The sequence below is a fragment of the Cynoglossus semilaevis genome, chromosome 14, assembly GCF_000523025.1.
Source record: "Cynoglossus semilaevis isolate Cse_v1.0 chromosome 14, Cse_v1.0, whole genome shotgun sequence".
NCBI lineage: Eukaryota > Metazoa > Chordata > Actinopteri > Pleuronectiformes > Cynoglossidae > Cynoglossus > Cynoglossus semilaevis.
The window spans coordinates 13,857,372-13,878,295 of NC_024320.1; the positions used below are offsets into that span (position 1 = coordinate 13,857,372).

General features: G+C 38.6%; 1 protein-coding gene across 2 annotated transcripts; it reads right to left on the reverse strand.

The window, feature by feature from the left end:
• Positions 1-6: 6 nt before the first annotated feature.
• Positions 7-14,024, reverse strand: slitrk6 (SLIT and NTRK-like family, member 6). 2 transcript variants are annotated; one of them, XM_008325260.3, is made up of 3 exons: positions 13,362-14,024; positions 13,080-13,155; positions 7-3,493 (listed from the first exon to the last, which is right to left on the reverse strand). In XM_008325260.3, exons 2-3 carry the CDS (start codon positions 13,130-13,132, stop codon positions 964-966), a joined length of 2,583 nt encoding a protein of 860 aa, XP_008323482.1. In that variant the 5' UTR covers positions 13,133-13,155; positions 13,362-14,024; the 3' UTR covers positions 7-963. The 2 variants fall into 2 exon arrangements, with proteins under 2 accessions (XP_008323482.1, XP_008323483.1); XM_008325261.3 differs by lacking the exon at positions 13,080-13,155.
• Between the last annotated feature and the right edge of the window lie 6,900 nt (positions 14,025-20,924).

Genomic DNA, 20,924 nt, shown 5'->3' on the forward strand with positions numbered 1-20,924 from the left:
ATTGATTGTCATGCATCGTCTTATGGCATTGGATTAGTGCAATGTATTGGTTTGTTTTTTACAAGATCACAGATGTGTTATATACTGTACTTTAAGTGCTTTATTTAATCAGTAACAGAAGACAAAGAATGGGAAAGGTCTTTTTTTCAAAAGTCACTACTTTGTATTAAAATAAATTAATGACGCATGACTTCAGTTAACGAGTTCCTTAAACAAAAAACAACTGGAGTTGAAGAAGAGCAAAATAACCACCATTTATCTGTGTTTTCCAGTGTACAGTTGGCATTTTACTGATGATACGGCACAATGAGCATTCTGATTACAGCATTCCATCTGGCTTATGTTGACAGAGGGTCTAATCAGGTCATAGCCAGTCGGGATGAACTGATTAAAACTGTGATTCTGGGTCAAACAGTGACTAAAATTCACTCATGTCTCTGAGAAAAAATATATCAGCTTTATCCTCAGATGTGGGTATTTGTGTGAGTGCAGGGGGTAATGTGGTATATGGATGAGCTGTGGTTAATGCCTTGGAATTTTTTAATCAATCCTCAAAAGCTGATTGAGTGGAGTTCAACGAGGCTTTTTACCCAGACCTGTTCAACAGACTGCAGTAGATTCTATAATATACATTGAGTAGAAACAAACAGACAAACAAAAAAAAAAAAAAGAAAAAAGAAAAAAGAAAACAACAAACCAAAACAGAAAAAAATGACACCTTTAACCAAGCTACATAACATGGCTCTTAAAATGCACGGTAACAAAAAGAACAAACCTTGTTACATTCTGTGCTACATTTAACCTAATGTGATTTGCCCATTATACTCTTTTCACACGGTGGAAAGTATAACAGGGACAACAGGACAAGGCACTTGGTTTATTACTATATATATAGATTTATATATATATATAGTAGTATATATAGTGTGTGATCTGTATATATTCATATTTTTCTACTTAAAGTCAGTTAAATGCAGTTTGGTGCTCCAGAACCTCTAAGTAGTCTGGCTCAGAGTGCAGGTTAGCCTTCAGTTCAAAATATTCATTTTTTGTTTGCTCAAGCATGACTTTGCGTGGTCTGGAGTACATTATTGTCTCCATTAGCTTCAACTCCTCCTGGTGCCCCGGAACATGCATGTCTACCACGGGATGAAGCTGTGGCATGTTTTTGCGGAGGTACTCCGTTATTCCGACTTGCTTCTCCCTCTCAACAATGTTCCTGTACAGGGAATTGGGATTCCCAAGAGTGACAAACTCTGTGAGGCAATCTCCAGGCATGGGTTTATACTTTGTGTTTCCCGTGAGAGGGGATGTGTTCTCCTTCTCCATGATGCTCTTGCAAACGTGGTGCTTGGAGCTGGGATCGTTGAAGCTGTAATCCAACTCTGTGTTGTGCTCCTTGTGCTGGGAGCAGTAGGTAGGATTGCGGCAAATCTGAACAATGGGGCTATGTGACCTGTCTTCATACAAAGTGGCAGACCCTGTTCTTTGGGTCAGGGTGTGGTGGGTAGTTTTCTGCCCGTACATGCTGTAGTGCAGGTGGATGGGGCTACTGTTGCTGTTTTCTCTGGGCTGCTCCTCTGCCGACTTTTTCTTGGCCCTCCTTCGTCGTCGATGCACCACAAACACCACCAACCCTGCTGAGCAAAAGATGATCGTCAGGATGAAGACAAGAAGGCTCAGGATGAGCACAGAGAGAGGGACAGCCTCTGTGAGGGAGCTGAAGATGCTCTTGTTGCTGTCATCAGGCCCCAGTGTTGCTGTCATACTCTCCTCCTCTCCCGGGTTGTATGTTCCCAAGCCTGGGCACAGTGTCTCATGACGCAGACTTCTTAGGTCGGCCTGCACTACATTCTTGGGGGTGTGACATAGGATGGAGCCCACCACCGTGTCCTTACTGAGTTTCTCCACCCATTGTTTGAGGCTGAGCAGGTCACAGCTGCAGTCCCATGGGTTGTCCTCTAAATAAATCTGCTCAAGTGCATCAAGTTGATCAAGCACATTACTCACTGGCAGATGCATAAGTAGATTTTTCCTCAGGTTTAATTTGGTGAGGGGCACATTGCGGAATATTTGCGCTGGCAGAGAGCTGAGCAGATTGTTGTTCAACGACAACAGCTTCAGATTCGGCAGGGGATTAAATGTGCCTGGAGCAATATCTTTGATAAGGTTGTATTCCAGATACAAGTAGTCAAGGTTATGGAGTCCCACAAACATTGTGGAGAAAAGTTTTTCAATCCTGTTGCCATTCAGATAGAGCTTCTTCAAACTGCTCAGGGTAAGAAATGTCTCATTATCGATATAATCAATTCTATTGTTCGCCAAATTTAGCAGTTCCAGCCTGTCGTATGTGACAAAGTCATACTTTGAGAGTTTTTGAATCATATTTCCCGTCAAAACTAGTTTAGTAGGGCTCTGCTCGACTAGTCCGATATCTGACACCTTTTGAATTCCTCTGTCCTGACAATGCATCAGAAACCCAGCCACAGGGTGATTGTGACAGGAGCACAGATCTACACAAGGACTTCCAGGGATATAAGAAGGTGTTGGGGACTTGGCGTCATCTTTGGCATCAATCAGTTTAGGAATCTGAGACACTTTGGTGGAAGGAGTCACAACCATATCTAGAGACTTGGAAGGCTCCTCCAGGTTAATGTCTGCATGTGAAGGGCACAGAACATCCCGTTTCACTTTAGCCAGAGTAATTCCTTTAAGTTGATGCGGTGTGCTACAGACCACATCACCAATTGCTGACTGGGTTCTCATATTCTCCATCCAAATTTTTAAATGTAATATATCACAGTCACAGACCCAGTCATTGTCCTCCAACAGAAGTTCCATAATCCTACCAATATGTTCTAAAAACCCTACGTATGGCAGAGTCTGGAGTTTGTTTCCTCTCAAGTCCAGGTGAGTTAGGGGTACGAACCGAAAAATGTTATTGGGTAAAAACTCAATAGCATTGTCATTTAAGATCAGGACCTTGAGACGAATCAGTTTGTTGAAGGCCCCTGGTTCTATTACCCTGATGAAATTTGTATCAGCTTGTAGAAACTCCAAGTTCACCAGACCTTGAAAAGTGTCCTCCTTCAAAGTAACAAGGAAATTGCTATTTATGTGGAGTTTCTTCAGTGAACTGAGGGTGCTAAAGACCCCCGGTTCCAGCTCCTGGATGCTGTTACCTCCGATGTGCAGCGACACAGCATTTTTAAGCCCTTCCATTTCCTCTGCACCAAGCTCCACCAAGTCATTTTTGTAAAGGTTCAGATGGAAGGGCACACCTGACGGGACTTTGATTTGTGAGATTTTGCTGATGTTCCTCTGCTCACAGTTGAGATAAAGAATGCCATCTTTATTTTCACAGGAGCACAAGGATTCACAGGACTTGCTAATGGAGGATAACGCCTGCAAGGGGTGATTATCCTGGGATTGAGCCACAGAGACAAATAAGGCGATGAAAATGATACACGGCACCATTTCGGGGCTGAGATATCTGCAAAATAAACATGGACAAAAGGGGAAGGGAGGGAGAAAAAAAGAACATTAAGCCACAATGTTAAGTAATATCCAGGCTTTACATACAAATAATCCTTTTACCCAGATGTCTGGCATCTATTCTCATTCCAACGGAATAAAGTGAAATAACAGTCTAAAAATATGAACACGTCTGTAGTAGTAGTAGTTTACTGTTAAATATGATGAAGCTAAGCAGCATAAAATGACATGTCCCTGTGCATCAAATGCATTTAGGACAAAAATGTAGGTGTGGCATAGAAGAGACATTAAATAAATATGAAACATACTTAACCCGTTTGTTGAGGTCTTACTTACTGAGCATGTTCTGTTACAACTGTACATACAATCATAATGTTAGGAGTACTAACAGTACTGACAGCCCCTTAGTCATTTGAATGGAAAAGTTAACACATGCCATTTGAAGGATGCAGCTACAAAACCAAATAAAATTATTTCACATATAATCATTGAAATATTTTCACACATACTTTTGGCTTTTGACAAGAAGTGATCACTAAAGTAAACTTTTTTGCTCAAGACCATAAACTATCTCTGTCCTTAATTTCAAACTAATAACAACACTAAATAATTGTTAACAAAACATTTACATTTTTCACAGTTTGCTGTCGTTGCCTAATGAGAATGAGAAATTGCAAACACACTGCAATCTGAGGCATACGTTGAAAAAAAAGGGCAAATCTCTTGCTTGTCATTTTAATGATCTGAGGCCTCAGCACAACACTTACATCAAATACAATCATTTGTCTAAAATCCCAGTGGATGGAGGACACATTTACTCTCAGGAGACTGGTGAATTCATGAGATGTCTTCTTTTCCACAATCATGGATAACAAGAAATTAATTTTCTACAGTAATTAATGATATGACAAGAATAGTGCCATGACTCTGACAAGCTGTTCTGGGTAACAAATATAATTAGCTAGAACTAATGGAGAAGTATGTTGAAAAAATGTATTTAAAAAAAAAACAATAGTAATCCCATGACTTTTTTCGTGAGTTGTCCTTGTCCTTGTATTTTCACTTAGTTTTACATGAGTTACATGAATTAGTACTGATACTTCATGACCGTAATCAATACTAAATTGAAAGTCATGTGAGTATCAATATAGCGACACCACTGAATACTCTGATCACTAGTGACCAGTCAAAACATAAATAAATTAAAAAATTAAAATTTCGGGGCACTGTATACCAATTCAATCCACGTCAGCAGCTGACACAGCAAAGCAAACAGGAAAAGTGAATTGCAAGATGTGGAAACAAAAAAGAAAATTACAAATCAGAAGAAGTAAGTACATCAATTTTGATATGTTTACATTATATATGCCTTCCCATATTTTGCTGTAATGTTCTACTAGCAAACTCAACAACAGTAACACATCTGGTGTGTTCAAATTGTGTTTAAAGCTGCCCCTGCTGAGAAATCAAAGGAATCCACTCAATCTTCCTTAAAAAAAGTTTTTCTTAAACAAAGTAGTAGTTAGTATTATTAAACTTAGCCTATATTAAGGAAGGCAGATACAACTTTAATCGTCTCAGAAATATCAATTACTGAAGCTGTTATTGTAAGGTAGACAGCAATGAAATATATTGATCAAAAACTCAATACAGTCTGGAACATACTTGTCATCTATGCCAAGGTTACACTACCTCACCCCAGTGTATCACAGAAAAGCTTCAACTTCACAGGGAATATTGTAGAATCTAAGAATAATAAAGAAAAAAAGAATACATTTGGAGAAGAAAATAAATTATTCACTCAATAGAATGTAAATATATGTAACTCATTTGGCTGTAAATCATTTATATATTTGAAAAATATAACAGAATTAGTTTTCTTGTTTTAACTAACTAACTAAATGTATTATTAGTGTATATATGTATATTACTGACATTGTCTTAGAACATGGTTTAATTACAGTCAATTATTAATTATATACCTCTGTACATTGAACCAGGTGTTGATTGTTGTGTTAATTACTAGACAGATAAGGTTAATATAATGTCATGTTTTTGCTTCTTTTTAACCTGCATCCAAATTAAACGTAGGAGTCCAGAGGTCGCCATGGCACCCTCCTCTCTGACCCTGATGCCCCGTAGGACAACATGAAATGAAACAAAGTCTATTAAAAGATAATATCGCACACCACCCAATGACACACTGCTGTGAGCAGATGAAAAAGAAGATATGGAAAGGCATTAGACTTATTCACTTTTTTTTTTCTTAATCCGAACAGGAGCCAATCCATTTTTCTGGCAATCAGTTTTTATGAAACACTATGAAAAGCATGAGAGCTCTTCCACAGCCTGACTTTCACTGGTCTCTCCTTCAGTTTTCATTATTCATCTCCTTACTAACTTTACTGGTTTTGTCAAGTGTTATCATAATGCATTATTCTTCCCACCTGGAAATGTTCATCCAACGTCCAGTTTATATGGAAAAAGGTCAGCAAAAGCAAAGTGGAAAAGAAAAGCCTGTTAAAAGAAAAGATGATATGCATTGAACTCGTACAGAGCCACTGAGCTATACAAAAATCAGGATGTTCACACTTATTTGGACCGGAGATGATATGCACTGTAGTGTTCCGGTGCAGTGAAGTGCTCTACAGAATTACAATGTGTCAAATACCCACTGATAACTGTCACAGTGGTGACACTACTCCTGCTCCTTCTGTGCAACTTCAACAAGCACTTTCGCACTGATCCTTCATTAATACACATGATCGTACGTTAGTATGGCAATACTGCAGTATAGAATTATAAGAATTAGAGGGCCCTTGGGTTGTCCACCCTTGTATACCATTCACTTTTAACACAGCTTCATGCCTCAAACAACAGAACAACTCAACAACCAGTTCATTTTAATCCACCTCTGCAGTGGTCATAGTTCACAGGCAATACGTATAGATACGGATACAATATGTGACAACACACCACAACACTCACTCTGACCTAAAACTATTTGCTTGTCCACAGAGCTCTTGACCGTTTAATACATTTCTATCCTTTTTATCAAAACACGGAGTCGGTCAGAGTCATGTTCTATACTCGTCACTGTCAGGGTTAAGTAAAAGGAAATATGCTGCAACCACAAATAGCCCATAAGGCGAGACCCCTAATTACTTTTGCTGTAACGTGATGCAACTTGATGTGCAAGAACAAAAGTCTTGTTATCCCTGGTGGCAGTCAACAACAGACAGAACATTCTCTCATCACCATCAAGAACAAAATCCCTTACTTTGTACTTGTGTTTTCAAGCACTCATATGACTTGTGAAAAACTGTACAAACAAAACCTTACCTCTCTATGTGAATGTACACACAGGCCACAAACCTGATGTGAAAATAAATATTTCTTAGCCTGAATATTTATCTTAACACTCATTAAAAGCAGTCTGTGAGTGCATGCCACAATATAGCTGAGTATAGGTGCTTAGCGTATGTGCTCTTACTGCAGTGGCAGGTTTCCAGCTTATGGTATACCGCCTTGGTGTCAGAAGAAAAGTGCAAAGAGTGGTGCATACTTTACCAACTCCATTAATTGGCCCATTCCTTCTATTCATCCGTTTCCCTTTGAGAAATCCAGGAGACTGAATACTCTTTGTGTTTCAAGGGAACATCCCTGACATCGAGTGGAGCAACTGGACCACTGTCAGCTATTAAATCAACCTCACAGTCTCGACCTAAAAAGGAGTTACTGTTCCTAATACCAACTGCAACACATGCAGAAAAAAAAAAAAAAAAGCTTATTTGGCAGTACGCACACCCAACTGTCAAACAAAGAAATTCGATGGCTATGATATGAAAGCCTTGCCACAAACAAAGAAATTCGATGGCTATGATAAAGCCTTGCCGACTGTTGTATTAGTTGTATTGTGAAAAACATCCTCATTGGCTCTTTACGGATGTCAGCATAGGGTCTAATATCATTACATAGAGTTACAGGTCTAAATATGATGCATGCATCTTGGACATGAGTGGGTTTAATTTCCCAGCCGTGTACTACATGGTGTCCTCAGTGTTCCTCGCCGGTGGGCCTTCATTCCTGATAGATAGATAGAGAGCATATGCCTGATAGAACTAATAATAGAAGCAGAAGGACTACGTGTGCAGGGAGGAAGGAAGGGGAAGGAGAGACAGCAGCGGCTCCCCTGGAAAGCGTGATTAAGCTGGCTTGCATTTCAAATGGTCTGTTTAACTAATGTGCAGTAATTAGTCCTCCAGAAAAGAGCAGACGGCACACACCAGTGTACACTGGCACCAAGGTGATATCGGTGAGGACAAAAAACAAAAAAAAAAAGGCGAACACCTGCACTGAACAGATGTATATATTTCCCAACTACATTATTGTCCCTGGAGAAAATAATGAACAGACATGTTGTATTCTGGAGTGACTCATCCAGCAGCACTGGTAAACTGTAGATAATTTATTTACAATGTTCAATACAGACAGAGCTGAATGAGAATCTGGCACAATTGCTAGCACAATAAAAATGGGAAAATGTGCTTATGGGGCTGATACACTGAAATTATAATTCATTTATTTATGCAGGATCAAACATTGAGCCAGTCTCAATCAGCCCTGTCAATCCAATGGCAAACCAATATATATTCACATCTCATACCTATTGTGGGTCTTCAATAAACCTATAGGAAACGAAAAAAACACTTGATGAAAATCCAAACCTAGTACATGTCATCTTCATACAGCAAACCATCAATCCAAACAGGAAGCAAACTGCTGACCTTAAGGCAGTTTTCAATATGACTTCCCTGCATATCACAATCATAATTACATTCATTTTGTTCCTCAAACTAAATCAAGATCTTCTATATTTATACTTGACTGAAGGGAAGAAAAGAGGAGCTCTCAAGTCAACTCCTGTTGATAGAGTTAGTGGCACTTTAATGACTCTTCATAATGCGCAAAGAATAATTTCACATTGTAATTTTCCAGCATTATCCAAACAAAAGTAAGTAGTAGTTGTCCAAGGTTGCTCTAAGGGTTTGTGGCAAAAACACTGAAAAAAAATCGTAGCACCTCAGTTGGGCACCTCAGCTATTCTGTGAACCAGAATAGCAAGAACACACATGTACCCAAATCTACACCGTGTTTTATGACTAGTCCTAAACAGGTTTAATGCACACATATGATCTGAGTTCAGTGGGTGTAGCGTAAAAGCTAATAAGCTTACCTGATCAAGTGAATCAAAAATGTTTTTAAAAGTTTGTGCTTTATCTGCATAGCTAATGTGTGATCAACAAAAAATAATTTGGAAAAAGCCTTAAAGTTTGAAAGAAGAACAATTATTTTGGAAAATATTTTTAAAAAGTCACAGCTTTGTCGATACCGATCACAGTGGTTTTTGATGCTCTTAAGAATAAGTTGCACTCAGACTTTTTAGGAAGGAGGTGGAGGAAAACATGACCAAAAAGAAAAACTGAGAAATACCACAGAGCAGTAACTTTGTGTTTGTGAAGTAAAGGCTGAACTTCTTTATCTTAGCTGTGAAATCTCAATAATTTAGATGTAGGGACACTTTTAACAAAGTGGTGTTTAAATGTCAAACTAAACAATTTTTACAGCTGCACCTGCTGATCACAATTTTTTTATCCACAGAGAGACATTCGGAAAAACACTAAAAGAATGTGCTCTCTTAAAAAAAAAAGTTTCCTTAATACAGTGTTTCTTAACCACCACTCTTAGCGAACGGAGACGTGACAGCTTGGGTGCGACAAACAGGAGGAAAATTGTCAAGATTCAAGTGATGATGTCAAAACTACACTTTTATTTTCTATTTTGTGTGACTAGAAAATGTGTTTGTGTTAATTGATGTTATTGATTTTGATTCATTAGAATATATGACATTTCCAGGCATTAGTTTTATATATCTGAAATGTCATTTGTCAAGATTCTTGTTGGGGCGACAAAGGCAGGTGGGGAGCGTGAAAGTCCTCACTTGTTCAAAGTGGGAATGACCAAACTTTGAGAACAAATGAGTGTTATGCATAGACAAAGTTCCATGTAAAGAAGCCACATTCTGTTTATGACAAACATCACTCATTGTGAAATATATATACAGTATATACAGTATATAATGTTATTGAAAGTACTGTTTGCATGTTGCTCACAAACATCTTACATCCTTAATAATAACACTGTAGGCTGTAACGAAAATAGAATAAAAAAATAGATTTCCATGACAACAAACAATGGAAGACCAAAATGCAAATGTAGTACAGGGAACATTTTCTTGTTTATCTGCCTTTGCAGTTTTGACAGTTTCTTTTTTTTTCTCTCTCTCTCTCACTCAGGTACTGACTTTGAGTTAATTGACTGCCTGGTAACTAACAACTGCAGACTTGAGCTGACCTGCACTGCCCACCTGCACCAGACCTTTCAAGACCAATTACCAAGGAATGCCACATCACGCAGTTAAAGAGGCTTGACGGCATTTTTCAAAGCTCCTGTTTGAACCTGTTTCACAGTATAATCAAGCTCCAAAATGAAGAAGCAATAGCGCATTTAATTCTCTGATTGTTTTTTGTTATTTGTTTTTTTTGTGTGTGTGTGGAAGGTATACCTCTGGGCACCGCATTAAGCTTACAGTCACAACAGAAACTCCAGATTGAAATACATTATTACAGACAGCACAGCGTGATATGAAGTCCAATAGGTCTGGCAAAAGCAATGTGAGCATATCACATGCAGCGTCAATGCAACAGAAGGTAGGGTTGCATTTCTAACAATGGCAGAGGGGGGTTTCTCTTAGCCTGAATCTGCTCAACGAATTTAGTTTTTTAATAAAAGTAAGCCCGTCACCTTTCATCTACAGAATAGGAAATGTGTTGTATAATGTAAGACACATAACTTTAGAAGTATCATTACTTTGTATGCTGGAAATGTTTAAGTGCACTATACATTCAAGGTGAAGTTTCAAATTTCTCCAGTTCTTGTTCCCGTGAGTCTGGCGGGACTCCAATAAGATCCACTGACCTAAAGCTACTGCCTCCTATATGTCTCCTGACAGAGGGGAGCTTTCTGTGATGGGCTATTTACACAAACACACACACACACACACTCCAGTACAACGGCATTGCAGCACAAAGTGCAGACAGGTAGGCAACATTTTACAGGCAGTGTCAAGTCTTATCTTCTAATTTACTGCAATTTACACCAACATGCTGCGAAGACAGGGCACAAATCTCAACAACCGCTAGAGAGAGTTCTTTTGTACTCACTCTCCCTGTGGATTTTCGGAGGTCAGTGAGCTACAGCGGCAGCTTCCATTAATACTTAAAGTCAGTCTGATTGTGCTTAGGGGCTGTAAAACAAAATTAGAGGGAGACGATGATGGAAATGTGAGGGGGTGAGGCTCGTGTGCAGTCAGGGGTTGTTCCAATTCATCCCGAGACGGGAGAGCAGATCGGAGTTCTGATGCTTTAGCATGCAGGTATGAATATTTGTGATTCTGTCCTTATACGTGCAGCCCCAGCATTGTCTCAAAGCCTTCACATTCAGACCATTTATCAGCTTCTCCCTGCGTCCTGCGGTGTTCCCAGGCACCAATTACAGACAGACTTGTCCTTTTCCCCCCTTTCTTTCTCTCTCTGGATGGGAAGTGATGTGGCCTGCCCTACAGTGTCAACATCCCCACCAGTACACCCACATATCTGCAGAGATATGTGCAGCACTCCGCAGTGGTCCAGGACAAATGATAATTATGACATCCACCCACTCTGGAGGCTAGAGATAGTTCAACTCTCTTGCCCCTTATTCATCATCTTCCCTAAGTCTGTTTTTTTTTTTTTCACTGATTCAATATTCTGTGGGCCAGCAATGCCTTCCTCTACTCTGTCTTGGCCAAGTGGAGTCACTCTGCTATGACCACAGGCTGCTATTTTTCATTCTCAAGAATGGTACTTTCATAAAGTTTTATCGCAACTTTTTGATGATAGTGCACTCAACTTGCATGGATCATTTCACATCTGTTCAACACACAACATCCATTCATATCCATACGAGTTCATAAAGATGTAACTGTCACTGCACTGGTATTTAAAACTGATACTGACACTGAAAAAAAACTGGAACAAACGTCAAAAGTATTTAAAGCATTTGTGGTAAACATACATATATATTTCTACTTCCTCTGTACCACATTTATGTCATGGCTGCCACAGTTTGTATCAACGTGGCAATCACTCTAAAACAGCCTTGCAGTACACCTGGACACTAACTGCTGTTAGGGCATTAAATTGCCACCGTCTGTTAATAAGATGAAGACGAAGGAGACAACAATGTTTGCTGTCTGCTGCTGTCCCTTCAAGGTCACTCCTGTAATTGTTCAAGTTACTTGTGTTCCTCGGTTTTAAACATCACAACCTTGTGCCATTTGCAAATAGGCTTTTCCCTTCCTTGGCGGTCCTCATTGTAGGTATGCCTCAATTGTACATTCTACTGAGTGTTTAAAAAAACCCTCAGCACTTTTAATGTTCAGCATACCTTGTGTTCGCAACACAGGCAATCCTTCATTTGATCAGGCACTGTTTTTCGTGTGCAACGCTGCTTTGGGTCACCTGTAAGGAACCATGGAGGCACTGTTGTATTTAGACACCAATGCAAATACGTTTCAAATCCAAATGGTATTTTTATAATGACATTATTTAACCAAATATATGTGACATTGTATTTTTTGTGGCAACAAAACTAAAATATAGCCACAATTGAGAAGCTTCATTTGATTCTATTTGTAAATAATATATAAATATATATTTATACTGTTTTTATACTTTTATAAATATTATTTCAATGGAGAGAATTAATCAATATTGACACAATTTATGACAAATGTACTTTTTGTTGCAACCATCCCCATTCAGACTTTAGCACCAGGGATTGGCACAATGTGACTTGAAACAGGGTGGCTGAGAAATGATGGACAACTCTGGGGTTAAAGCTCTTTCTCTGGGGCACAGAGCTGGACTGGAACCAAGGATTTGTGGGTAGAAAATGTACTTTCTACTCACAGATCTGTGACCACACCAGTTAAAAAAACAAACAAACAAAATACAATCTGCCATAGTAAGAAAACTAAATGTTAGAATTTTATCCCACTTATTTTTATGGCTCTTTTTAAATACATGGCAATAAGAATTTGCTAAATAATGAACGGCAAAGCGGTGTTAAAGACCCTTCTTCAATAGCTTTTAACAAATTTAATAGATTTCTCTACAAAATCCAATCAATAATTTATCCTTCGTCTCTCTGGGCACACTTGGCTCCAACGGCCCATGCATTCATGCACAAATTAGGATTCAGCCACTGTTATGCAATCCACACTCCCCTCTGTCCTCGACTTGCAAAAAAGAAAATTCTATATTAATGCTCTCTAATAAAATGCACTGTGTAGGAACAGTCAAACTGATTACCATACGCCCGCACAGAGCTGGGAGATACAGTACAACTGCATGCGTGTGGAAAGCAGCCAGGTGTGCCCGAGGTAATGGAGCCCCCTCAGGAAAAAACAGGGGGAAACTCACTGGTCCTTCTCTGTCAAGTCCAGGCAGAGGACTTCAACATGTTCCTGCACCATGACAGTCTGACAAGTGCGTCCATCTGAGAGGACCAAACACATTTTTAACTTTGAAAATATGAAGGAAAGAACATAGTTCAGCATGTTAAAACCTGCTCTAATGGACACATGGAGTTTTTACAATCACCACAACAGCAACGGGAAACGCGTCCATGGTGTCTTTAATAAAGTACTTAAAGATATGAATTTATAGATACAATCGTTATGAGGGCAGTAATGTGGGACTTACCGACTAAACCCGACGGAAAACAGATGGTTATTCCAAATTGTAGTCCATTAAAAGACGTTATTGGAGGGAGTCAGGGTCCGAAACACCTTGGTTCTAGTCCATTAAAAGAAAAGAGAAAAAACCCAGATGACACACCGCAGGGAAAGTTCTGTCTTTGTCAGTTCTGGTTTGTCCTCTCCTGGTCTCGGACTCTTGGCACCGGCTGTTAATTATTCCGTTGCGCACGGAGCTCACGGTCTTGGGCTGATGAGCGCCGTCCTATTCCCAAATATAAGCTTAATTAGGATATAGTTGTAAGATTCGGAGAGTACTGTGGGGATACAGATGAGCTCTCTTCTGTATTAATTTTTTAGCAGTTAAATAAAGTCCATTTTAAAAAGCCAAAAGCGCTCACACCGTCTTCCTGTGAAGCGCTGCTCCGCGCCGCACACTCCGTACTTGACTAGTGCGCAGTGTGTTGGAGTCGCTGTTTTCATTTGCATGCTGTAGAGGTGGAAGGCGAAGGGACGAGAGTGTCTAAGCAAGGAGAATACATACCACAGGAGTTCCGTCATTGCCTTTCAGAATAAAAGTCTATAAAGCAAAAAAGGAAAACCTCTTTTCCTCTCTTTCAAAATAATGTATAATGTGCACAAATCAAAACTACGGGAATCCCGCATGTGGATTTAAAATGTACATTTAACATCTACGCTTTATAATAAACATTCAGAAACTCGCTGGTGTTACCAATGCATCTTAATGGATTGATGGAAGTTAATTTGTCAAGAGAAGACTGCCCTTTGATGGCAATAAATTCCAATGTAAAACCGCATTGTGGCATTGGATAAATGCACTTAGCATATTTTAAAATGTATTGTTGGTGTAGAGTCTTTTTTTATTAATGTTGTTGGGTTACTGAATGGTGCATATTTCCATATAAGGGACGTTTACAGCCCTACAGGAAATCTAGGGATAATGCTATTTTAGGTTGGTAGCTGTACTGTTGAGAGGGCATGTTTTTCCTCAGCTGTATTTCAAGAAGAAAAATAAGTGCTTTAGTTCTTGTGTATCTAGTGTCTGAAATTAATACCAGAATACAATCAACTATACATTATTCTTTGAGTAATGATATGAGAGAAATATAAGTTTAAAATAATATTCGGCAGAATAAGCCCCCTTTTTTCTGCAGTCTTGTGCTGTCCTCAACTTGTGACAATGAACTGTTTCTTGTTCCTGCTGGGCTACTGCTCGACTTGACCTCTGACCACAGAGGTCTGCTACTGGATTAGTTGTGGTAATGGCCACTTTAAAGCCAGTGGGTTGAAACAAACCAATATAATTCACCTTTGAATTTAGAGTATATTATTTACCAGTGTATTTTAGTCTAAGCCCTGGTTTTATCTGCCGACAGCTTTGTGCAACCTGTTTTCAAAGGGTCAGGAACACATTCTTCTTACTGGGATTTCCCTGGTCTGCCAAGTTGATTTGTCGCAGTGTGAGTCTTAATTTGCTTTTCCCAAGACTCCATGCATTTGGACCATGATCCTAGACTTTGTTCTTTGGTCCCAATGTAAAAGTACCACAGGATCTGAAGCCAGTGTCTTCCTAATATTTTCTGAATTTTTTCCTAAAAATCTTCTTGCATAATCTTTCTTCAACCAACATTTGGTGTTCTGTGTACTTGGACTATGTACTACCACATTCTGGCAGAATTACTTTTAGACAAGTGCTGTTATTTAATGTTACCTTTTTTGGATCTGTTGAATGATCATAAAGTACAATTTTTTGTTGTTTGTGATCAGAAACAAATATTTACTGTGCATAGAATGCTTTATAAGAAATTACAAGAGTCTGAAATAAAAATAATAATCAAACATTTGAATCTATAGTTAATCCAACATTTTATTTTGAAACAATGATTGCCTATTTCAAGGGTGCATTACATAAATTGTGATGATAAAATTTATTTAAAAAAATTGAAATGAAAAGTATTGATGTCATTCTATTTTTATATAAAATATCTAGGACTACAGTAATATATAAGCATTCAATCATATTGTGCCAGACAGCAATTTAATAAAAATACCTCAAAATAATTATTATTATCAATGTAGACAGATCACTTTGGCCTTGTGTTCAAAAGTAGCTCCCAATCCAAAAAAATGTGGATGCCCCTGGCCTGGTATTAGTATTATTATTAGTATAGTATTTTCTCTGACTACGGTTCATAGTTGTTCTCAGCAAAAGTAATTCTCTCCATTTTGTGACTGGGCTGATTTGGATTGTGCTGTGAATATTTACACCTGTGATTCGCATATTTTTCCTGCTGCAGCCTTTGATGTTTATGTAACTCCTACAGTGTGGCATGTCGTTAATTGAGTCCCATCATAAACATTATGTTGGCATTGTTTTCAAGCACACATTTCCTCTTTTAAATTACAGTAAACGTGAAAGGCAGGTCCTCCCTGGGCTGAATTAATAATAGATAAGATATTACCTCCATGTTGACTTAAGATATTGAAAGGGACATGGCGGCGTTCTTGTCAACACAATAATATTTTCCAAATCAGTTTGAGAGGAGAGGAAAGCAGAGGAGAGAATTAGTAATTGTTGTAATTGTAGAGATAATCGGAAAAAAAACTAGAAAATAAGCCTTAAATGAAGCTTTTCCTAAAAGAAAACATTTGATTTTTTGGTTATTTCTTTCTTTTGTTGTTGTTGTTAAAACTGAATCTCCTTGGCTCTATTTGAGTCAGATGGCAGCATTTAAGAGCCCTTTTCTTGCCATGTCTACTTTTAGTTCCTGTGATGTCAACATGCATCACCATTGCCATGGAAGCAGCCTAGTACAAACGGAAGGAATAAAAACGGAGCCGTGCAATGAGATCCATGACTCCTTGGAACATTTGCTGATCTGCAGTCTCCTCAAAAATAAACCCAGAAATCATTTTCTGCATCCATGTGCAACCTAAGGTGACACAGGCTTTGCAGCAGGGACTCAACTCAGAGGTAGGGGAAGAAAATAAAAGAATAGGTCCAAGATGGAGCTCTTGTTAGAAATTAATCAGAGTCTTTTTGCATATATCGTATCGGTTGATATTGGAAAATGGAAAATTTAGTGTTTTCCCTTTTTGTCATTCAGTTGCTTGTTCTTCTCAGGGTCACAGGGTGGAAGCTGGAGTCAATTCCCACAGTCACTGAGCGAGTCTACGTCTCTCATAGTGCAGGGCCACATATAAGGACAAACATCCATTTACAGTCACATCCACATGCTCCAATTAACCATACCCTGTTGTTTCGTGGCTGTGGGTCAAAGATAGAGAGCAGAAAGAGCATCAGTCAGAGGAGGGGTTTCAACCACTGCTTCATTTTAGTCCCTCATGTCTTTAATATCTTTTCTGTGATCCTCAAATAACAAGGACACAAGCTGTGCTTCATCTACTGGTTGTATTTTCAACCTCTACATTTTTTATTATATTTACCCCCAGTCCTTTTCATGTAAAACACTCTTTGGATATCTGTGTTCCTTTTACAATTGCGCATGATAAAAAAAAAGAAAAGAAAATGGTATTAACAGGCTTTAAACTGTTTGTCCTTAGAGATCGTGACACTGCTCATAAATGTCACCCGCTGTTAACTACATCGCTAATAGAAATGTTACCATTATACAAGAGGCCAATAAGATGTGTCCGACACACGGTACACGGATTATTAAGAAAACAAACAGGTCACTCTGTGATGTGCATCTCATCCAAATCCTAACCCAGGATATGAACATGGCACAATAACAGCTTATTTCAACGGCATGTTTAATAAGAACCTCTGGTGACTGTGGTGCTGTGCAAACAATACACAAACCAATAAGGCAATAAATCAGCGATAAACAGCAAGTAATAACGGCACATATCAAAACAATAAAATCAATTTGCTGAGCTCCGCCCTGTCTAAATGTTTTTCATTGGTTTTCTATCAGTATGAGATTCAAATCAGTAGTAAATCAACTTATTTTGTGTTTTAGTACAATATACTAGTATATTGCCGTGGATTCAATGCTGGGCCTTTAATAATCTTTTACCAGAAAACTGTAAAACTATGCAGTGACACAAACATGTGTGGCCAAGTTTGCATTGCTGTTTTTATCCTTTAAATCCTTCCAAGAAAACATCCCTTCAGGCTTAGGTCCTACCTGTGGCTGCTGCTGTACTTTTACAGCTCTAAGATAATCTGTGGTCAAACTTGTTGGTGGATGACACACACACACAGACACACAGACACACATACACTGACAGATTACTAGCGTTGAGGTGGGTCAACTTAGGTTGGGACCATATGATTGAAAGACAGTTTCACCTGGTTGACATTTACACTGTGTGTGTGCTCCTACGGCTGTCATTAAAGAAAACCTCCTTGTTAAATGTTTGATATTTACTTATGGAAACTTCTCAACCACCTGACTACATATCCTTTCAACAAGCAGCAGTGCAGGAAACTGTAAACAACTTTGGCTCAACCTTCGTTTGACAAAAACAAGTCCTTTTTTCTTCTGTAGCTCTCAGTCCATTTTTATTTTTATTTTCAAACATGAGCCAGACTGCTGTGTGAGCTGCACAGGCAGCGTTCCATCACCGATACAAGTCCGAGCTTGTAGAATATGTGATCACTCTGCTGTGGTTGTCCTACCTGTCCTCATTGTGCAGATACAGCAGCCTGTTGATTCTCAGATGACTGTCTGTCACCGTGACTGCCCTGCAGTTTAATCCTGAAAAAACTATGGTTTAAAACAAGAAAAATCTGGTTTGAAAACACAACGTACAGTATTTTTTTAAATGTATTTTTGTATTATTATTATCAAACATGAGTGATGAATGTTACATTTTGGTTCAATGACAAACCAAGGCTTATTCACAGAATGCATAACATAAACAGTTGTTTGTCGAATGTAAAAGAAAAACCCACGGAATATTGTGGTTAAAAAAGATGAGTTAGAGTTCATTCACAGAACACTTGTGTTTTTAAGCACTAAATATTGTGAAAAAATATAACCATAAAAGGAAAAATTTGGATTTAATTGTAAGAGAGTTGTATTTAGAATTAGGATTTAATCTAAGGTAAATATGAGATTTAAAACTTTTTCTTTTGCAGAATATGTTGTACCACTATGTAAATCTGATATTTGACATTTGTGACAATGTCTATTTGATATTCTCTCTCTCTCTCTCGCTCTCTCTCTCTTACTTTTATATATATAAAAACACGTTTGGATCTTTACATTATTCCTGACCTATCATATCCTGGACTTCTCCTGTTTTCTTTTTTTTTTTATTCACTTCTTCCTATACATTTTGACTGTGTCAAGAGAGGCAAAGGAACAAGCACAGCAAGCAGATGCAAAATCCCGGCAGGGGGACGTGGAACATGGCAGGTGTCTGATTTGATCTCCGTCCTCTAGGGGGCAACACACTTCAACCCCATATGCAGCAGTAAAGCGTGCTAGTAGGTCTGCAGAGCAAAGAGGAAGGATGTGACAGAAAAGGACACAAGGGTCCATTTTTACCTTTTCTCTGGACAGCATCAGATGTAACATAAAATGTAGGAAACATCAACATGTTTTCCATGTGGTTTTCTTTTTTTTTTTAAAGGTAGGTGCATTAAAACAAGAATAAAGAAAAAAAAAACTGAATGAAAGTGACCACCACACTTGACCTCACCAGCTGGCTCTCACCGTCATACCTGCCATTCAGGCAAAAGCTTTTAACATGTGACTGTAGCACTTTGGAAAAGGCTTCTGTTTAGTCACATTTGTTGCCTATCAGAGAATCAGCAAAGGGTGAAGTCATGACATGAGCAACACACAATGATACTTTACATTTGGAAGAAAAGAACAGTTTTAATAAAGCAAAGAAAAGCCCCTGGAAACGTGTAGTCATGTTATATAACAAATCACTGATACGGCTCTGCTAATAAAATTGATTTCTGATGCTTTACACGACTGCAATTTTTGAGATGAGAGTGAAAACCCCTGAAGCCTCGGTGATACAGGATCTGCTGCTATGACAACAAATCATCATCTATTTGCAGAAAGAATTACTGCAGCATCTGAATTAGAGCGGCAACTACTTCTCATCCCATTGAAGAGATAAAAGCAAAATATAATATATATTTTTTTCTTCTTCTTTTTTATATATCTAATTGATGCTAGGACACTCAGCATGAAGCACACTGCACTTCGGCCCCTCCTCTACTGTTGTCTTTGTCCTACAGCCAAGTCTGGCCAACTCCCCCCACACATGCATTACTCATGCTGTATGAAACGCATTGATCTATTATTGAGCCAAAGTCTTTATTTGCGATCCAATCACATTTGTCATCCAGCCACTGCCCTTTGCTTCCAAGTATCGCATATCTTTCACCTGAGCTCCCACCTGTGAGTCATAGGTCCACGATGACGAATGCTGTAAACGTCAAAGCCCAGAATTTCTCCTCTCATCTTCAACACTGCCTGTTCCTGAGAGATGTTCATGTGACACCGGGCCAATCACCCTCAGGTGTTACCACTGTGCCCCCACCTCCAACCTACAGCTCCACCACACCACACCCTGTGCACATATGAGTGTTCCTGGGTTATTGTTCATCGGGGGCGGCTTTTAATTAAATCCTAAAGCTGCTTTTGTGTTTTCCACAAAGCAACTGGGACTTTTGTCACCAGGCTGGAAGCCACTTACACACGGTTTGCCATTATTGACTGGCTGCTGTGTGAGCCAGTTGTAATGCAGTAAAATGATTACAGGCAGTTTGACCCTTTGACATGGATTTTGGTAAAAGACCAGAGTTCTTTGTCACTGATTCAGTAGTTTCTAAGAGGGATCAAAAAGGGCTGTGGTTCAGCCCATTTGTTTTTTAATCTTTTAGTCGATTGCTATCGTAATTTTCACATATTTTTACTCCCATTTATTGTACAAATCTGCTGCCTTTTCTGTTCCGAGAAGCAGCTGCAGCTGGCAAGCACTAAAGAAAACACTCATGTTGCCTTCACCTTTGCCATACAATCCATGTTTTCTGAAAGGTATTTATAATAACATGCACAGTAAAAAAAGTTAACATAACAAAGCATTTAATTAGGTTTTAAACAAATTGAAAAACTTAATGGCAAGTTATTCAATGTTGATATAAATGAGAAGAAAATGTATTGTTTTTAAAATAAATTAGCTTTCTGTATGTCATTTTAAACAAAACTGACTTCTGGAATGTTTAATTAAATTTTATTCACTCAAAGCAGAAAGAATTAGGCTTATCATAATAGGATAATAGGATTAACACATTTATTCCGGCATAAATTAAAACTGTTCTTAATTTAACACAGTCTGTGAATCTCAAAAGTACAAATTAATTACAACTATCATAGACGACTTTTACAGAGTGCCGCAGATGTAAATTATTGGTTTTTGTCGTCCTCTGCTGGCGACTTTGCATTTTTTACTTTATATTAAATGCTCGCGGGGTTATTGAAATCAGTACTGTACAAAATATATTGAATAAATACTGCATTAAAATTGTGTGTAGTGCCGCAGTACTTCTCAAATAGTG